The sequence below is a fragment of the Carassius gibelio genome, chromosome B3, assembly GCF_023724105.1.
Source record: "Carassius gibelio isolate Cgi1373 ecotype wild population from Czech Republic chromosome B3, carGib1.2-hapl.c, whole genome shotgun sequence".
Lineage (NCBI taxonomy): Eukaryota > Metazoa > Chordata > Actinopteri > Cypriniformes > Cyprinidae > Carassius > Carassius gibelio.
In genome coordinates, this window is record NC_068398.1 from 18,046,230 (window position 1) to 18,065,508 (window position 19,279).

At 41.5% G+C, this 19,279-nt stretch overlaps 1 gene segment (V, D, J or C); it reads left to right on the top strand.

Annotated features, from left to right (window-relative positions):
• Window positions 1-12,151: 12,151 nt before the first annotated feature.
• Window positions 12,152-12,730, top strand: LOC127952966 (Ig heavy chain V region 914-like). The segment is given in 2 exon segments: window positions 12,152-12,244; window positions 12,344-12,730. Coding segments are annotated over 2 exon segments (366 nt in total).
• The last annotated feature ends 6,549 nt before the right edge of the window (window positions 12,731-19,279 follow it).

The window sequence follows — 19,279 nt, forward strand, 5'->3', positions numbered from 1 at the left end:
AGTCAAGATAGTTTTAGGAAAACCCATTCGGGAGAACAACTGCATAAGGCAAATTGCAATGGTCCTAGCCTTGACTGTCTTAAGAGGGAAAACCTCTGGGTACCTTGTTGCATAATCTGTCATAACCAGCATAAAGCGATTTCCAGTTTTGCTTCGTTCTAATGGCCCTACCACATCCATACCCAACTGTTCAAAAGGCACACCAACTACGGGAAGTGACTCTAATGGGGCTCTAGGGGGACCTCTACCAGAAGTCTTCTGACACTGAGGACACGTTCTACAAAATTCTGCCACATCTTTATTCATATTTGGCCAGAAAAAATGTCGGCTAATCCGAGCTGAAGTATTTTGCCTTCCTAAATGGCCAGCCCAGGGAATAGAATGGCCCAATTCAAGCACCATATCCTTTGCCTTCTGAGGGACCACTATGCGAGCCTCTATCCCCTTCCCCTTATACAACACACCATCTTTAACAAACATCAAATTCCCTAAACCACCTGCGGTAGAGTTCTTATCTTGTCCCTCTTTCTGAGCCTGCCTATATAGCGAACCAATCACTGAATCCTCTTGCTGCCACAATCCAATCCCCTGTGGTATGTCTACTGGAGCCATCCCTTGTTCTACACTAGGTTCCTCACAATGCGTCACAGTAAAACGGAGTTTCTCTAATCTTTTTTGTCTTTTAGGTTTCCTCGACTTACCTGGATGAGCTTCCAAATCTACTCCAAAGTAAGGTAACATACTCAAGGACTGACTATCTGCATTTTGTTTCTGAGCCTTAGCCCGGGTCAAAGCTACACTACACTCTTTTACCATCATGCTTTCATTGTCATCTCTGAGTAGGTCTACTAGAACAGGCAAGTCTCTGCCCAAAATCATTGGATACGGCAAACCATCCACTACACCTACCTCCAATATATAAGCCTGCCCGCGTACATTAACTTGAACACCTACAGTGGGGTACTGCCTTTCTTCTCCATGAACACAACAAATCTGTGCTATAGAAGTGTGACTCCCCAAATCTACAGAGACCAAATCTGAACGCACCAGTGATTGCATACTTCCTGTGTCTACCAGTGCTCTAACCTTTTGTCCATTAAGAACTACCTCAACACAAGGCAATATAACTGGGGTTACTACACCGCTAGATCTTGGAAATGTACACATATTGACCTGGGTAGAAGCATTACTAGGGCACCTTGACTGTTTGTGACCTTCTTGTCCACAATGGTAACATATCAAACTCCTATTCACACCAAATTTCAAACCAGGGCTTTGTTTGGCCGAACCAACCTTATCACTCACAGACTTACCTTCATGGATGGCTCTTACTGTAGTGGGGAAGGAGTGTTGGAACTTGTTGGAATCTTTACTCCCCTTCCAACGCTTGAATGTCCATGGTTGAGTCTTGCGTCGCGCTGCCACAAAGGTGTCTGCTAAGTTGGCGGCTTCTGCAGCAGAGACAGGGCTTCTTTCCTTAATCCATACTTGCAGATCAGGGGCCAACATGCGCAAAAACTGCTCCAAAATGACTGTCTCCCCAATCTCCTCCTTAGTATGATGCTGTGGCTACACCCACTTGGCATAATTTTCTTTTAGTCTGGCATACAACTCTTTTGGGGTTTCATCCTCCTTCACTTCTGTTGACCGGAACTGAAGCCGATAAGTCTCTGCATTTATGTCATACTTATCAAGAATGGCTGCTTTGACTTTGTCATAATCAAGTGAGTCTACCATGTCCATGTATACATATGCAGCCCTAGCCTTGCCCGACAAGAGGGGCAATAACCTAACTGCCCAGTCGGTTGTTGGCCACCGACACGCCATCGCTATTCGTTCAAAAGTAGCTAAATAATGCTCTACGTCATCTGTCTCACTCAGTCGTTGCAGGTGTGGCTCCCTCTCAATTCTCAATGGACTCTGGCCTTGGCCTTCCAGTGGAGATGCAGCTGGTGATTCCATCTGACGGCTGACTGATGTATCCCGTAACACTGAGGGCACTCGCTGGACTGTTGGTTGTGATAAAAGGCCAGTCTGAATATCACTACCAGGCCGTAGATCTGGTATCGTCCTCACATGCACTTCCTGCTGCAGAAGAGAGAACTGATGCTGCATTGCTCTCCACCGAGCATCTTGTCGGTCAGCCTCTTGCTCCAGGCGACGGTCTCGAGCCTGCTGCTGTGCGAAATGTGAACGGAACAGGTCTCTCAACTCTGCGAGTGAGACATCCTCAGTGACGCTCCCCAGTTCCACTTCACTAACATCACCTTCCCCAACAGCTCTACCGGGTTCCTCCACCTCAGCTTGATCCGTCCGCACCTTTTTAGGAGCCATTCTGAGCCGACACTATGCCACTGTTGACTGCAGTGGAGAGTTAAAAATAAAACAAACAAAAAAAATCTCTACTGCTCTCTTCTGGCTATCCCACTTCTGACACCAGTGTAATGGTCAGCCTAATAATAGGCACCACAAATTTTGTAGCCAAATTAAACAGAGGCAGTATGAATACACAACTTTGAAATGTAAACAAATATTTATTTAAACTTACAAAAGGGCAATCATCCAAGCCCAATAATATAATTAAACATGACAAAAAAAAAAAATAGAAGTGAACAAAGTCTTAACCAAAAAGAAAAATCCAAATTAATTTCAAATGCAAAATAAAGTTTCCAAAAATAACTTCCTTAACAACAAGGTCAATTTCAAAATAACTAACAAAATACCCACAATACCTACAACCCTCAGGCCACACTCTCCACTGCAGCAACAAACACAGACTCCCTTCCATTACAAAATCATTCACATTTATACTGGTGGCCAGCACCATTACCCCATGGGGAGGGACAAACTCACATACAACACTTTACACATGTTCACCTAAATATACAGAGTCTAAAAGAAACATATTGGCATGATGTTCTAATTAATAAATCTACTTTGATGTTATTAAGTCATTCACATTAAACAGGAAATAACAGCAACAACTCGGCCGCGTTGCCCCTGAAACCCCCACGCTCAATTAATACATGGTAGATTCCCACCCTAAGCGGAACCAATAATTCCTGCCATTGTTTCCTACCGGGACTCTAAAAATCACGGGACAAATGCTACACGGGAACAATACACATCGTTTACAGGTATTCCATTCACTCTGATCAATAATTACAATAAACTCTTTTATCACTAAACAGTCTCTGTGTGTGTTTGTGAGTATGTGTGTGTATTAAAGTCCATGTTGAATGTGCGGTCTTTCCGTGACCGTCACAACGTTACATAAAATTTTTTAACAATATACTTTCTTTACATGTTATATTGTTTCTTTTTCCACAGGTTGTGACTGTCAGACATTCACTCAGTCTGAAGCAGTGGTCTCCAAACCAGGAGAGTCTCACAAACTTACATGTACAATAACTGGATTTACTTTCAGCGTTCTTTATTTGAACTGGATCAGACAGAGCCCTGGAAAAGGACTGGAGTGGATTGCATACATCAGCACGTCCAGTAATCCAATCTACTATTCTCAGTCAGTTCAGGGAAGGTTCACAGTGTCCAGAGATGATTCCAGCAGTCAACTGTATCTACAGATGAACAGCCTCAAGACTGAAGACACTGCTGTGTATTACTGCGCTAAAGAGTCACAGTGAATGAGTTCAGTGTCAAAGCAATACAAAAACTACTTCCTCATTCACATATGGTGATGAATATTGACTGATCAACCGCATTCCATCGCATAGAAATATTCAATTATAATGCACATTCTACCTGTGTTAGGTTGTTAATAAAAATTTACAATATTCAATTTCATGTGTTTCCAATACTACACTAATTCTGTGTTAGCAGAGCTATGTTTGATTTATGCATGCAAACTGTGAAATGCTGTGATCTGTTCTCAGCCATTCATGATGCTAACGTTAGCTCTAATGCTACTAATAGCAGGTGCATTTCTTCTTCATAATGCATTTCTGTCACAATAATTCACGTAAGGTCGTAAGAAAATGTTTTGTTGTATTTTTATAGTAAGACTTTTGATAAATAAGGGCTAAATGCATACAGAGACTGAAGTGAGATAGCAGCTTGGTGGCTCTGTAAAGCTTGAAATACCACAAAAAAGGCTGATAAAGGTGGAATAAAAGCAAAAGAATAATGATAAAAGAATAATGCGGATAATGTGTCATACCTGGCAGAGGTGTGAAAGACTCTTTTGGTGAGAACAATAGAACCATGAATCGGGGAGTTTTCAGAGACAAAAACATAGACAAAGCACACAGGAGTGTTTACATGTGAGATCTTACAGAGATGACAAGTGCCATAAATCAATCTGATTAGCCTTCTCTAAAACCACACATGACATGGCCTTAGAAAATATTTCATAAAATTCGCAGTTTTACAGATTAGATTATGACATTTTCATATGAAGCTTTGGTAGACTTGGGGCTTTAGCTACACTGTGTTTCTAAACTCATATCCTCCATCAACAATTTTTTCAATACATTTAAAAAATGTTTTTAATATTTTTATTTTTGTTTTTATGTTTGAGCTTATATATCTCTATTATCATAACAGTCTGAGTGATTCTGATTCCTGAACAGTTAACTTTGAAGTGTCAGCTTTGTGAACAAATGTTGATTATTTATCTAGTCAGAAAGAATCATGAGCAGAAACATTTTTATTTTGGGTATGTCATTTCTGTCTCCATGCCAAAAAATGGGGGGTGACTGGTAAGGGGTTAACCTGCAGTGGCTCATGACCTAACCACTTGTTACTGAACCACATTCAAGATGACAATATGCATCAAACAATTACTAACTAAACAGTATCACGTGAGCAGGAGGACTGTTGTTATCAGTAGAGTACAGCTAAGATTCGGCTGTAGGTTTGAAGATCCATGTTATCACAGCTCACGGCTGTGTAATATTCACAACAAAACAGTTTTATACAACAGTTTGATTAATATTAAATTGATATTGAGTAATTTGACTTTTAGAAACAGTGTTGCCAGTTATTTGCTCTGTCAACTAAAATAACTCCAAAAGAAGCCAAGGCAAAATTAATCATCACTTCTCTGTGAAACAATTACTTCCAGAATCCTGAATAATTCAGGAGGGTTTTTGAATGACTTAGTTTGATAAATGACTCAAAGATTCACTCAAAAAGTCACTTGTCACTACTAACTGTCATAACAATTTACCTTTGAGACAGAGTCACTGCAAAATCCCCAACAGTTAATGCACAGACTCATTCTGGAACGAGAAAACACACGAAAAACAGACAAAGCGAATACAAAAAAACTGGAACATTACTGAATAATTTGAGTGATCAAACATATAATCATCATATTTATTTCTCTTTTAAAAGCATAAAATCGCTCTTACAGTGAATCAACAAACTGCTTTAAACAGTGTGCATGGTTCCTAATAATAAATGTTACAGTAATTACTTGAAGTAAATAAATAAAGTTCATCGTATAATGCCACATAATCTCAGAATTCTTGTTGTTTGAGCTTTTGGTCACCAGCTTTGACGACAGTTGCATATGTTCACAAGTAAATTTACAGACTTGACAAAAAAAATAATTCAGATGTATAATACTGAAATATGAATAAAATATGCCTCTACAAGAAGCAGCTTGTTCTCACTCGTCTCAAACTATGATCTCTTCATCTCTCTGGTTGTTGCTGCTGCTGGTGTGGCAGCGTCAGTTTTGTAATTTGACTACGCCACCTGTTGCAGAATACCACCTCTGTCAACCTTGTTAAATTTTCAGTTCTACTGGCGGACAAATATGGACATTGATTCCGGTTAGAGAATCAGGCATGGTCGATGTGAATCCTTTCAAGCTTTTCTTTAATAGTAATTTTCAGGTAAGCAGTGATATCCATTACAACATCATCTGAAGATGTGATGGATCAAATGGCAGTATTTGACATAGGTTATTGCGTTGTGTGGTATTTGTTTGCATGAACGCACAACATTGAACAATAATGGAGAGCGCACGTCTGGAGCTGGCTATTGCATCAGCCTACTGGAAGTAGCAACTACAATATCAGTCCGTCACAAACCGTTTCTTAATTTCCGTTCCTATGGTCTTTCTGACACCACCCGAGACCTACCTGTAACCTGGGGAACTGTAAGTAACCACCAAGACTTCTATAGAATTAGGCAATCAGGTTCAGGCACTGAACAAACAAAGAAATTGTTCCATACAAAAAAATAAAATAACATTTTATTGATCAATTTCACAGCAATAATAGTAAACATTCTGAAAGCGGACAGCAGCATATTCCTAAAGCACCACACTCTGGGTAGAGTCAATACCGTATCACAATATATCTAAATTCACAGCAATCCAATGGAGTACTGACATGGAGTCTCTCACCCACGCACACTAATGAAACCGTGCTTGAGGCTAACTGAGCGTCCAGAGATTCGGGCATGAGTATCCAAACAATCCACCCCAATGCACGTGCACAACCACACAACCAGCACATCAACGGTCTCACGGTGAATGTACCCACATTACACACCAAAGAGGGCCCACCACCTCGAGCACGCCGTCCCCACCGTCAGCACTCAGCTCCTAAACATATAACAAGAACAGAATAAACCAAATTAACTACAGATCATAATTTCACAACATAAATCAGACTAACACCACAAGGACCAAAAACAAAATAACTTTACCAATAATGACAGTAAACAAACAACAACAAAGAAAATGAAATGTTACAAACAACAGTAAGGCTGACCAATGAAATAAACGAAACAAATGGAGTAAACTTTAAGAAACAAAAACACTCCCCACAACCCACTCAAACGATCACAATTGAATCATGTAACAAACACATGCATCCGTGGATAACTGAATCTGAGGGCAGATACTCAGTCGGCCACACAAGGAGCCTATAATGGATTGTCTTTGAAAGATGAACTCAGTCCAGTAACTTGAAAAAAAAAAAGTTCACACATAGGGGAGACGTGCATTAACAGCACAAAGAAAAGCAGCAGCTGCCCCAAGGCAGGCCGAAAACACTTCCTTGCTATGAGCAACAGCACACTGACACACCAATCTCGCAGGCAATGCGCAGTGCGCGAGTCAGCAAAAGTAACACTGTTCAAACCGATGGAAAATGGGGTAGCCGCAACACAGCAAGGAATTCTGCAACACCACCACAAACTGGGTGAACCCAAACGGGGCGTCACGCACTGCTAGGGGGTACGTTCGAGCTATAACCTCCTCCTCCTGACATGATTGGCCACCAAGAACACCACAAGCCAATCGTGAACCGAATAGAAAGGATAAAAACCAATGTAACAAAATGGGGTGGAGGGACTGGATTCGGGATTCAAGTCTTCATGGCTTCTTTAGAGATGCTTCATGTGGCCTTCAGGTGCCTTACTGTGCCCAGAAATGGTTTGAAACTATCAGTATTAGGGACAATGTGTAGGCATGTAGACCAATGAGATATTCATGAATATTGTTTTTTTTCCCCTGAAAGTAATGTTATGATGCAAAAAAACACAAACACTAAACTTTTAATAAAAATCTGAAAGTATATCACATACATCCATGATTAATCACATGACCAATCAAGTTAAATTGCAATTACATCAGGAAAACAGATAAAAATATATATATATATATAAACCGACATTTGTAATACAAAAGATATATAATATTATTAAGTGGCTAAGAGAAGGTTTGCAGTGCTTGAAGCATAGCCTAGAAATTAAAAAAAAAAATGTCTCTACCACTGTAGGCAGTCATGATAGATGAGCAAGAATGTAAATACATAAGTGGTACCACAAAAGTGTGTTACATATGTCAAGTCAGCAGAACAATAACAAAACATTTACAATATTAACAAAATTACAATAGTTATTTACAGAAATGGCCTCAGGTCAAAGTCTTCATTCAACCCTTTTGGAGCTAAAGTGTCCAGGGTATAGATCCAGAATGCTTCTCTTTTGAGTAGCAGACAATTAACATCTCCTCCGCGGGAGGGCTGTTTCACAAGTTCAATGCCGCAATATCTGAGAGAGGAAACGTTATGAGAGGTTTGTGAAAAATGCACCGCTACTGGACTTTTGATGTCATGGTTGCGAATATTTGATCTGTGTTCTGAAATTCTTGTTTTCAGTGGCCTGGTCGTTTTACCAACATAGGCCAAGCCGCATGGGCATTTAAGTAAATAGATGACATTCTTTGTGTTACAGGTGATCACACCTTTGATGTCATAGAGTTTTCCAGTGCATGGGTGATTGAAGGTGGTAGTTTTATGTGTGAAGTTGCGTTGAGGGCAATTACCACATCTGTAATTCCCAAAGGGAATAGACTGCAGAAAATGTGGTGGAGTCAATGGTGGAAGATGCGCTCTCACTAACATGTTTTTGAGATTAGGTGCTCTCTTGTACACAATGCGGGGTGATGTAGTGAAGCATTTAAGTGCTGGATCAGAGTCAATAATGTACCAATGTTTTTTAATGATGGATTCGAAATCTCTGCCAAGAGGCGAGTATTGGACAATGCAATTAACTCTAGACTCAGAAGTTCTGGATCTGATTTTGCGGAGACAATCAGTTTGCGATATATTTTTAAAGTGATTACGTGCTTTGGTAATCCAATCATGTTTGTATTGTCTCTGTTGGAAACGTTTTTCTAAATCAGCTGCCTGGGCTATAAAATCACTATCAGAACTACAGATCCGGCGAATGCGACTGAACTGAGACAAAGGCAGACTCCTCTTAAGTGGAATAGGGTGAAAAGAATGTCCATGAAGAATAGAATTTCTGTCAGTGCTTTTTCGGTACAGGTTGGATCCCAGTCTATTCAAGTCTCTGTAAACAAGGATATCTAAAAAGTTCATCCTGTGCTTGTCATATTCCATTGTAAATTTCAAATGGCAGCTGTTAGCATTGATAAACTCATGGAACTGTTTTAACTGAGTCTCAGAACCAGTCCAAATGAAAAACATATCATCTATGTACCTCCTCCAGTTGGAAATTGAGGATAGGTGTGGGTTGCATTGTTGATTCAGGATGATTTCCTTTTAAAGGAATCCGCAGTATAGGGATGCAAAACTTGGGGCCATTTTAGATCCCATGCTCGTGCCTGACACCTGGAGATAAAAGTCCGAGCCAAAAATGAAATAATTAGATGTAAGCACAATTTCAATGAGATCCACAATACAGGAAGTGCTTGACCTGAGGCCATTTCTGTAAATAACTATTGTAATTTTGTTAATATTGTAAATGTTGTGTTATAGTTCTGCTGACTTGACATATGTAACACACTTTTGTGGTACCACTTATGTATTTACATTCTTGCTCAACTATCATGACTGCCTACAGTGGTAGAGACATTTAAAAAAAAAAAAATTCTAGGCTATGCTTCAAGCACTGGAAGCCTTCTCTTAGCCACTTAATATATCTTATATATCTTTTGTATTACAAATGTCGGTTTATATATATATATATATATATATATTTTTATCTGTTTTCCTGATGTAATTGCAATTTAACTTGATTGGTCATGTGATTAATCATGGATGTATGTGATCATGTGATCATACATGGCTGTATATATGGAGGTGTGTCTCCCCACTTGTTTTCATGTCTGATGAAGGGCTTGGACCCGAAACGTTACACGTGGTGAGCAATCATTAAAATTGCTAAGGAGCATTTTCTGGTGTGCGGACTCATTGTTTACCTACAGCTAAAATACAACACAAACACAAAATAACATTTTCAGTTACTTCTACTTCTAAAAAAAAGTAGGCCTAAACAGAATATAAGAGCTGAGTTAATCGTGCGTTAATAATTAATGTCGTTAAAAATTAGTTTGAGCTTTGACAGCCCTACTTGAAATAAAATACATTTCAACTAAATTAAAATAAAATAGAAAAAAGTAAACATTTTTTTCAGGTAGTCCACATATTTCAATTTAATGCCTTATATTTTTTAATATAAGCAACAAATTATATTCTTCGTCACTTCTAGGTGTTTAGCTTGTGTTAAAAAATAATTACAGTCACAATGTCTGCAAACTGTTTACATTTCTGCTCATTGACTCTATCCCTGTAAAAAAATGACCTCAATAAACTCAAAACTAAAAGCTTTTAATGCTCAGGACAGGGTGATGGATGTGAAGTTGGCTAAAAGCTCTCTGCATGATTATGTAAATCTCCTGTTGTATATTTAAACAGCAGACATGAGTCAGTTTACACATTTATCTGATCACTAGAGGGAGTGAAGAATCACTTCAGTTCAGACAAACTGTGCTGAGAAACAAACCATGATCTCTTTATCTTTAGTGCTGCTTCTGGCAGTCATATCCTGTAAGTTTAGTCTATTTTCTGTTTGATACATCATTTTGTTGATCAAAAGATCATGATCTCTTATTAACAGGTATTATTTGATTTTATACAGGTATTGATTCATATGAACTCACTCAGCCCGAGTCTCTGACTGTCCGTCCTGATGCCACTCTCACTATCAACTGTAAAGTCTCATATTCAGTTACAAGTGAGGAAACAGGCTGGATTCGTCAACCTGCAGGAAAAGCTCTGGAGTGGATTGGAGTCATCTGGAGTGATGGAGACTTGTACTACAAGGATTCCCTGAAAAGCAAGTTCAGTAACACAATAACACTGCAAGGAAAGAATATGCGAGCTGAAGACACAGCTGTGTATTATTGTGCCAGACGTACACAGTGACAGATGCCAATAGACTCCCTGTACAAAAACACCATAATCATATCACAAATTAAGTTTTTCTGATCATTTTCCAAAGTGTAATCACTAAAAATAATTTGCACCGAAATAAAGAAACCAGTGAAACTCAACACTCATCAATTTTTGCAGTACTTCACCAACACCACAACTTCACCTTTGCTATTTGCTAGTTCTTTACAGTATGTGGAAGATAAGATGTATAGGTCATCTTGTTATTTAACAGTATAGCCAAAGACACAATATTACTTTTTTTCAGATACAATGTAAAGAAGAAGAAGAAGAAGAAGAAGAAGAAGAAGAAGAAAAAAAGATAATTCTTTAAATGGAAATTAAATTACAAAATATTATGGTAATTTAATATTATGACGTGACGTTAATATTATTATATACTATATTTTTCAACAGTGACACATTTTATACATTTTAAAGCTCGACCCACATGTAAATGATATTACAGACAGTATTTCTACCAGCAGTGTTCATTGAGATTGTAGAAGTTGACCTTCCTGCATCATTTGAAATGGCAGACATTTCATTCTTATTTTTTCTCCTGATGTGTTTTACTAGTATGTATAGACAGTCTGTTTGTCTATGTAATAATATTTAATTCTGGCTTCAGATTTCATTAATAGATTAATAGATGTACTGTATATATGATAATGCTGACAGGCCATTATATTTTTTTTCTTTAGGTGTTAACGGCCAGAGCTTGGAGTCCATCCCATCAAGTCCTGTCACCAAAAAGCCTGGAGAAACTCTGAATCTCTCGTGTAAAGGATCTGGATTTGATTTTGGACAGTACGGCATGCACTGGATCAGACAGTCAGCAGGACAAACATTCATCTGGATGGGGGTTATCTGGTATGACGCCAGTAAAACAGTGTATGCTAAAAGTGTAGAGGGACGAATAGAGATCACTAGAGACAGTTCAAACAGCATGGTGTACCTGAAACTCTCTGGTCTGACAACAGAAGATACAGCTGTATATTACTGTGCAGGATACACACAATGATGCAGAACAGCACTGAGCTGTACAAAAACAGGCCAGGGAGAAAAAAAAAAAAAAAATAAAAAAATAAAACTATAACAGTAACAGCAGATGGCGCTGCAGCACAGGACAACTCTGAGCCAAAGAAACAGACCAAAGACATCTTATCCTAGAGGATGATATGCTGGCCAATATTTACCTATATTTACCTAGAATATAAGCTATTTAAATGCCATGATTGCTCATACATATGCCATGAATGACCTTAAGAGAATATATAAGAAAAAAAAATCAAGTTGATTTAAATGTGTTATATTGTTAATGTCACAGAGGTCAATGCTGTCTTCTGAAAGAAAAAAATGTAGATACTCATTTACTGGGTTGCATATGCAGAATTGTATGCAAATATTATCCCTCCTCCTCTTTATTTGAGTTTTAAGATGAAGAGAAGCAGCTTGTTCACACTCGTCTCAAACCATGATCTCTTCATCTCTCTGGTTGTTGCTGTTGCTGGCAGCTGTTTCTCGTAAGTCTTTGCAACTTCTATAGATAATTCATAATAAAAATACTCATGGTTATACATAATGTTGTCATATATCTAACAAGACCATATTTTCCCCCTCAGGTGTCCACTGTGTTGAACTGACCCAGACTGATTCTATGGTATTAAGTCCTGGTCAGGTTTTGACACTGTCCTGTAAACTCTCTGGATATACAGTGTCTGACAGCAGCTACTGCACTGGCTTCATTCGGCAGCCTGCAGGAAAAGCTCTGGAATGGGTTGGGCTGATATGTAGTGATGGTAGCACATATTACAGTGATAAACTGAAAAGTAGATTTCAAGTCACCAGAGATTCTTCCATCAACACAGTGACTCTTCAAGGACAGAATATGCAGACTGAGGACACATCTGTGTATTACTGCGCCAGATGGTCACAGTGACACAGAGCAGCTACTGTCTTGTTCAAAAACCACTCTAACACTCGGCACACAAATAAACAGCTTCATGCTATCAGTTCTAATTACTGATTCAGTTCAGATGCAGATTAAATACTGATAAATGCTCATTAAATATTAATAAAATGACTCAAACATTAATGCACTTTCTTTCCAGATATAAAATATAATTATTTTTCATTATTTCATGATAGTAAAGTCTATTTTTATGGTTTTAAAATATTTCAGACAATCTAGATATTATTACAGATACTGTCATCATTGTATTGTTTACTTACTGATTTATTCTTATGAAGCTCATGACTATGAAAAAAAAAATCTAAATGAATCTCTTTTACTACAATAATATCAGTAATCTGTATTAAAGTGTCTGTTCAGTGCCTGTTGAGGAGCAGCTGTTCTCACTGAACACAAAATCTCTTCAGAAAACTTTTACTGTCTACCAAGTTATAAAGGTTGGTATTGTCATAGTTAGTAGTTTCGTAGTTCAGTAATTATAATACTATAAAATTTGATGAATGCATAAATCATTTAATTCATATCTGATTAACGTTTAGGTTTGTACCACAACATCAACTGCATATATTTAAAGACAGATAGATGTAGTCTTTTGAAATTATATAATAGTCTACTAATCTAAAGATAAGTCTACATTATTAATCTTAAATTAATGAACAAACAAATACATAGACATTTAGGTATATTATTTTATAATGAATACTTTGACAAAAAAGGAAATCCAAACATTCATGAATTTGAACAGCTTCTGTATGTAAGGAATAATTGACTCCATTAAATTATTAGAAAAATAATGCACACCATCTCGGTTACGTATGTAACCATGGTTCCCTGAATAGGGAACAAGATGCGTCGGTGACGTCACCACGTATGGGAACACCTTCGGTGTGGCGAATGTCTGAAGCCCTATACCATCCCTTGGCACCGCCCCACGCATGCGTACGCATATATACCTGGTGCCGCCCGCCATTTCACTCAGATTTCATGACTGAAGAAGAAGAATGCTATCAAGGTATGGCACGGCCAGGACCGCAGCATCTCGTTCCCTATTCAGGGAACCATGGTTACATACGTAACCGAGATGTTCCCTTTCATAGGTCACTTCGACGATGTGGTGACGTCACCACGTATGGGAACGCTATACCATAACGCCTGACGTACCTGATAGCTGGGATCCAAGGAAGCATCTGCTCAAGCGGAGAGAACCCGGGAGCCAGGAGCCATCCTCAAATCCAGACTGTAAGACTTGATAAATGTGCTCGGTGAGGACCAACTTGCCGCAGCACAAATATCATCCATAGAAGATCCACTGAGAAAAGCTTGAGAAGAAGCCACTGCTCTTGTGGAATGAGCTTTAACTCCTAAGGGCGAAGCGAGTCCGCGTGCCGCATAAGTGTTTTGTAACCGCATGGCCTTTATTCTTGTGTCCAAAACAGACAAACAGATGGTCAGACTCATGCCATGGGGCAGTACGATCCACATAAGTCTTTAAAGCTCTCACAGGGCAAAGACTTAGATCTCCAGACTCCGCCACAGCAGGGGATAAAGCCTCCAGGACCACCTGCTGAAAGCGAAAGGGATTAGATGCAACCTTAGGGATATAATTAGGCCTTGGTCGCAATAACACTTTCACAGAGTCCGGTGCAAACTCCATGCATGAGGGTGAGACAGAGAGAGCCTGTAAATCCCCAACTCTCTTGAGGGAGGATAAAGCCATAAGAAGAAATGTCTTCAAAGTCAGGATTTTATCTGGTACAGTTTCCAAGGGCTCAAACGGTTGCCCTGATAAACCATGCAACACAATGGATAAATCCCATGTAGAAACTCGCACAGGACGGAAAGGACTCAGCTGTCGCGCACCCTGTATGAAACAAGAAACCAGTGGATGACGGCCCACTGAGGCACCATCTATATATTCGTGGTAAGCTGAAATGGCTGCCACGTAAACCTTTAAGGTGGCTGGTGTCACTCCATCCGAAAAATGGTCCTGAAGGAACTCCAGTACTGAAGCCACTGGGCAGTAAACTGGATCCACATTACGATTTCCACACCAGGCTGTAAACAGTCTCCACTTGAAAGCATATAAGCGTCTCATAGAAGCTGCTCTAGAATTCAGTATAGTCTCGGTAGTTTCAGCAGAAAGACCGGGACATATTAATTCACTCCGCTCAGAGGCCACGCCCACAGATTCCATAGATCTTGCCTCGGATGCCAAATCAGTCCCCGTGCTCGCGATAATAAATCCTGTCTGAGGGGAATCTCCCATGGAGAGCCCGCTAACAGAATGATCAGATCCGCAAACCACGGCTGTGTGTGCCACCGCGGAGCCACCAGCAGCAGCTGTTCCACTCTGTCCAGCTGTATTCTGCATAATACCGCTGGGATCAGACGAATTGGGGGAAACGGAGACAAACTGGTCCTGTGCCAGTTGTGAGCTAACGCATCCAAGCCCAGGGGGGATGGAGGGCATAGGGAGAACCATAGCAGGCAATGTCGTGTTCGACGCAAATAAATCCACTTTCGTTTCTCTGAAAATCTGCCATAGGAGATTCACCGTTTGTGGATGCAATCTCCATTCCCCTTGCTCCAGAGTCTGTCTGGATAGCAAATCCGCTCCGAAGTTCAATCGTCCAGGGATATGAACAGCCCGGATCGACAGAAATTTGTTGTGAGACCAAAGAAGAATATGTCTCGCCAGCCTGCACAGGGGGCGAGAGAGCGTAATCCTCCCTGATGATTCAGGTATGACACAACCGCTATGTTGTCCGATCTGATCAGTACATGACGGCCGATCAGCAGACTCGAGAAATACTGGAGAGCCAGAAAAACCGCCAGTAATTCCAATCTGTTTATGTGCCAACTGCGTTGTGTCGCTGTCCACACTCCGTGGGCTGGGCGCCCCTGACAAACAGCTCCCCAACTGGTCAAAGATGCATCCGTCGTGACCGTTTCTCGGGAAGCACAGATCCCCAGCCGAACCCCGGTTAGGAGAAATTCGGTTGACATCCATGGTTTTAACGACATCACACACCTCCGTGTCACCGAGATAAGACAATTGGGGTGAAATATTTTCGTCTTTTCGTCCACCACTGAAAAGGGCGCATGTGAAGTAATCCCAGACGAATTATGGGAAGAGCCGCTGCCATTAGACCTAAAAGTCTGAGGCACAATCTCACTGTCACTGCGCAACCCGCTTTGAAGCGCCGCACGCATGACGCAATCGACTGAGCGCGCGGGAGAGAAAGCTTTGCTGTCATCACGTGAGAGTCCAAGTCTATTCCCAGAAAGTTTATCCGTTGAGAGGGGATTAAAACACTTTTCTGGAAATTCATGCGTAAGCCCAGGCTGTTTAAATGACTCAGCACAAGATCCCGATGAGAGTGTGCTTGAATCTGCGATTGTGCTAACACCAGCCAATCGTCCAAATAGTTCAAAACACGGACCCCCTGGAGCCGCAACGGGGCCAGAGCTGCGTCCATGCATTTTGAGAAAGTACGGGGAGCTAGCGCTAAGCCAAAGGGAAGAACGCGGTACTGATACGCTTTGACCTCTAAAGCGAATCTGAGGAACTTCCTGTGTCTCTTGATGATCTGAATATGAAAGTATGCATCCTTCAGATCGATCGTGACAAACCAGTCGTTTGGTTGAATCTGAGACAAAATAGACTTTACCGTCAACATCTCGAATTTGCTCGGCCTGAGTGCAAGATTCAGACGGCGTAAATCCAGAATGGGTCGTAATCCGCCGTCTTTTTTTTTGGTACCAAAAAGTAACGGCTGTAAAACCCTGACTCCATCTGAGAGGGGTGTACTTGCTCTATAGCCCCTTTGTTCAGCAGAGCCGACATCTCCTGTCGCAGCACCGCTATGTCCATCGGTTTCACCACCATGGAAAAAATTCCGCAGAAAGGGGGCGGGCCTCTCCGAAACTGAATGGTGTATCCGTGACAAATTGTGCAAAACACCCATCGAGAAATGCCGGGCAAGCGTTCCCACGCGGCCCGAAACAATATTAGCGGTCTCAAAATGTCCGTTTCCCGCAACGCTGTCACACACGTTAAAACGTCCGGGCACGGAAAACTCGTGGCATCCGTGCACAGGGGAAGTGTATGCGTAAGAGTCGTTGCATCTCGTTGTGCATAATCCTGAAACGTGTTCACGGCAGGAATTAGGCCAACAGACTGAACATCGGGCTCTGCCGCTAGCGAAAAAGCGGTGGCTGTGCGAGCCGTCATAACCGGGCCATATCTGTGCAGGACCCTTGCATCACCCCTCGAATTCTGAAGGCTGGATTGCGCAGAGTGTCTGAGGGAGCGTTTGGCGTTACAGCTCGATCCAATGCTGTTCGAGGCGCTGTTTGCGGCGAGACAGTCAGAGTTTAAGCATGGGGACTGCAGTGAGAGTGTTGGATGCACGAAAGCGGTCCAACAGCGCTCTCTAGCGGAGGGCACAGTCCCTGGCAAGCAGCGAAAAGATCAGGAGCTGCTATTCGGTGCCCGAGAACGAGAGGCATTAGCCGTCGAACTCAGGTTCAACCTCTTACGCTGACGTTGTTGAGCCGGTGGAAAAACCTTAGGGACCCAGTCTTTGCCAGGGGGCGCCATAGGTGAAGGCTCCTCCCGAGAGGCTGCTCGCTGGTGTTGAGAAGAGGTTGAGCGAGAATGCGCGGGCACCTGTCGGCGTTCAACCTCTCTGGGTCTGCGGGGAATCAGCTGGCGGAAAGCGGCTGATTGCTGTTTCGCTGCCCTGAATTTTTCCACCACTGAAGTGACAGCCTCTCCGAACAAACCGTCCTTGGAAACAGGGGCGTCCATGAGAAAGGATTTGTCCTTTTCCTTGATGTCGGTGAGATTAAGCCATAGGTGGCGCTCAACCGTGATCAAACCGGCCATAGAATGGCCCACTGCACGAGCGGTATGTTTGGTAGCACGTAGCAGAATTCCTTTACCGCCTCGGGTGTGATACCTTCCCCTTCGTCTAAATCCTTTAATAGCTCCGCTTGGTAGGCCTGAAGGACTGCCATCGAGTGGAGCGAAGCAGCCGCCTGGCCAGCGGCCATGTAGGATTTCCCAACTAAACTGGACGTGACTCGACATGCCTTAGAGGGAAGAAGGGGGCGAGACTTCCACGCCACGGCCGAATTAGGAGCGAGGTGTTCGGCGAGGGTCTCTTCCACCGGGGGAATTGCTGCATAGCCATGTTTCGCCATGTCGGAAATGGTGGCGAAATCCGCAGCTGCAGCGTTTGTAATCCGTGCCGAGAACGGCTGTTTCCAGGACATCGAAACCTCCTGGTGGAGGTCCGGGAAAAAAGGTAAAGGCCTCCGGGGCTGTGCAGGTGTCTGACTAGTTAGAAAACGGTCGTCCAGCTTAGAAGAAGGTTGGGCCTCGGCCTTCTCAACCTCCCACTCAAGCCCCAATTTACCCACCACACGAGAAACCACATCCTGAAACTCATCGCGTCCGCGGAGAGTAGTAGACTGCTCGAAGAATCGCTGGAGAACGCGAGATGAATATTTAGGGCACAGAAGATTCGCTTCATTTACTGAAGGAATGAAATCTGAGTGAAATGGCGCGTGGCACCAGGTATATATGCGTACGCATGCGTGGGGCGGTGCCAAGCGCTAGTTGGCCCATAGGATTGGCGGGATGGTATAGGGCTTCAGACATTCGTCAAACCGAAGGTGTTCCCATACGTGGTGACTAAATAAGTCCAAAATAAAAATAAGTCCATTGTCAGAATTTGTAACTCTTGTGTTGTCCTCTGTCTATACAATATAAGCTTTCCAACTGAAGATTCATGAGAGCTATTTCAGAGAAATGGTTTATCATTGGTTTATCATCTACATTCTCTTCATTAGTCACGATTCACTTGCACAATTCATGCCAAATTTACAAAAAGTCTAATAATAATGTGTAAAAATAAAAATAAAAAGTGTTAAATTAATACAAATTAAAAAGCTTGGCAGTTTATGACAACTAGATTAACCATTTTGCATTTAATGACTTATACGATGCACTAAAGACTAGATGTTTTGAGGGGGTAAGGCTATTGCACATATACAGCTATATAATACATTTTGAGCAACATGACTTTTAGCAACTGATAATGTAGGAAACCGCAGATAAATGTGCATTATCAATTGCATGTATGTACAAAAGCAATCGCAACTTGTTCAAAAGAATGAGAAACTGGTTTTATGATGTGTATAAATGAGTACATCAGGGATCCTCAAATCTGGACCTCGAGATCCACTTTCCTGCAGAGTTTAGCTCTAACCCTAATCAAACACACCTGAGCAGGCTAATCAATGCCAATCAATGTCTTTTGGAACATTCGAAAATCGCAAACAGGTGACTTTGATCAGGGTTGGAGCTAAACTCGGCAGTGCATTGGACCTCCAGGGCAAGATTTGAGGAAGGGGGGACTAGATGATGTGGAGGTTGTACAAGTAGTTTTGAGAATTTCATTTCTGATTTGAGAAATGCACCGAAGTGACTGAGAAAAACTGTAAGTAGTTTACATCAGAACATCCCTCCAGGGTACACTGTTATATTGACAACATGACTAAGCAATTTGACTGTATT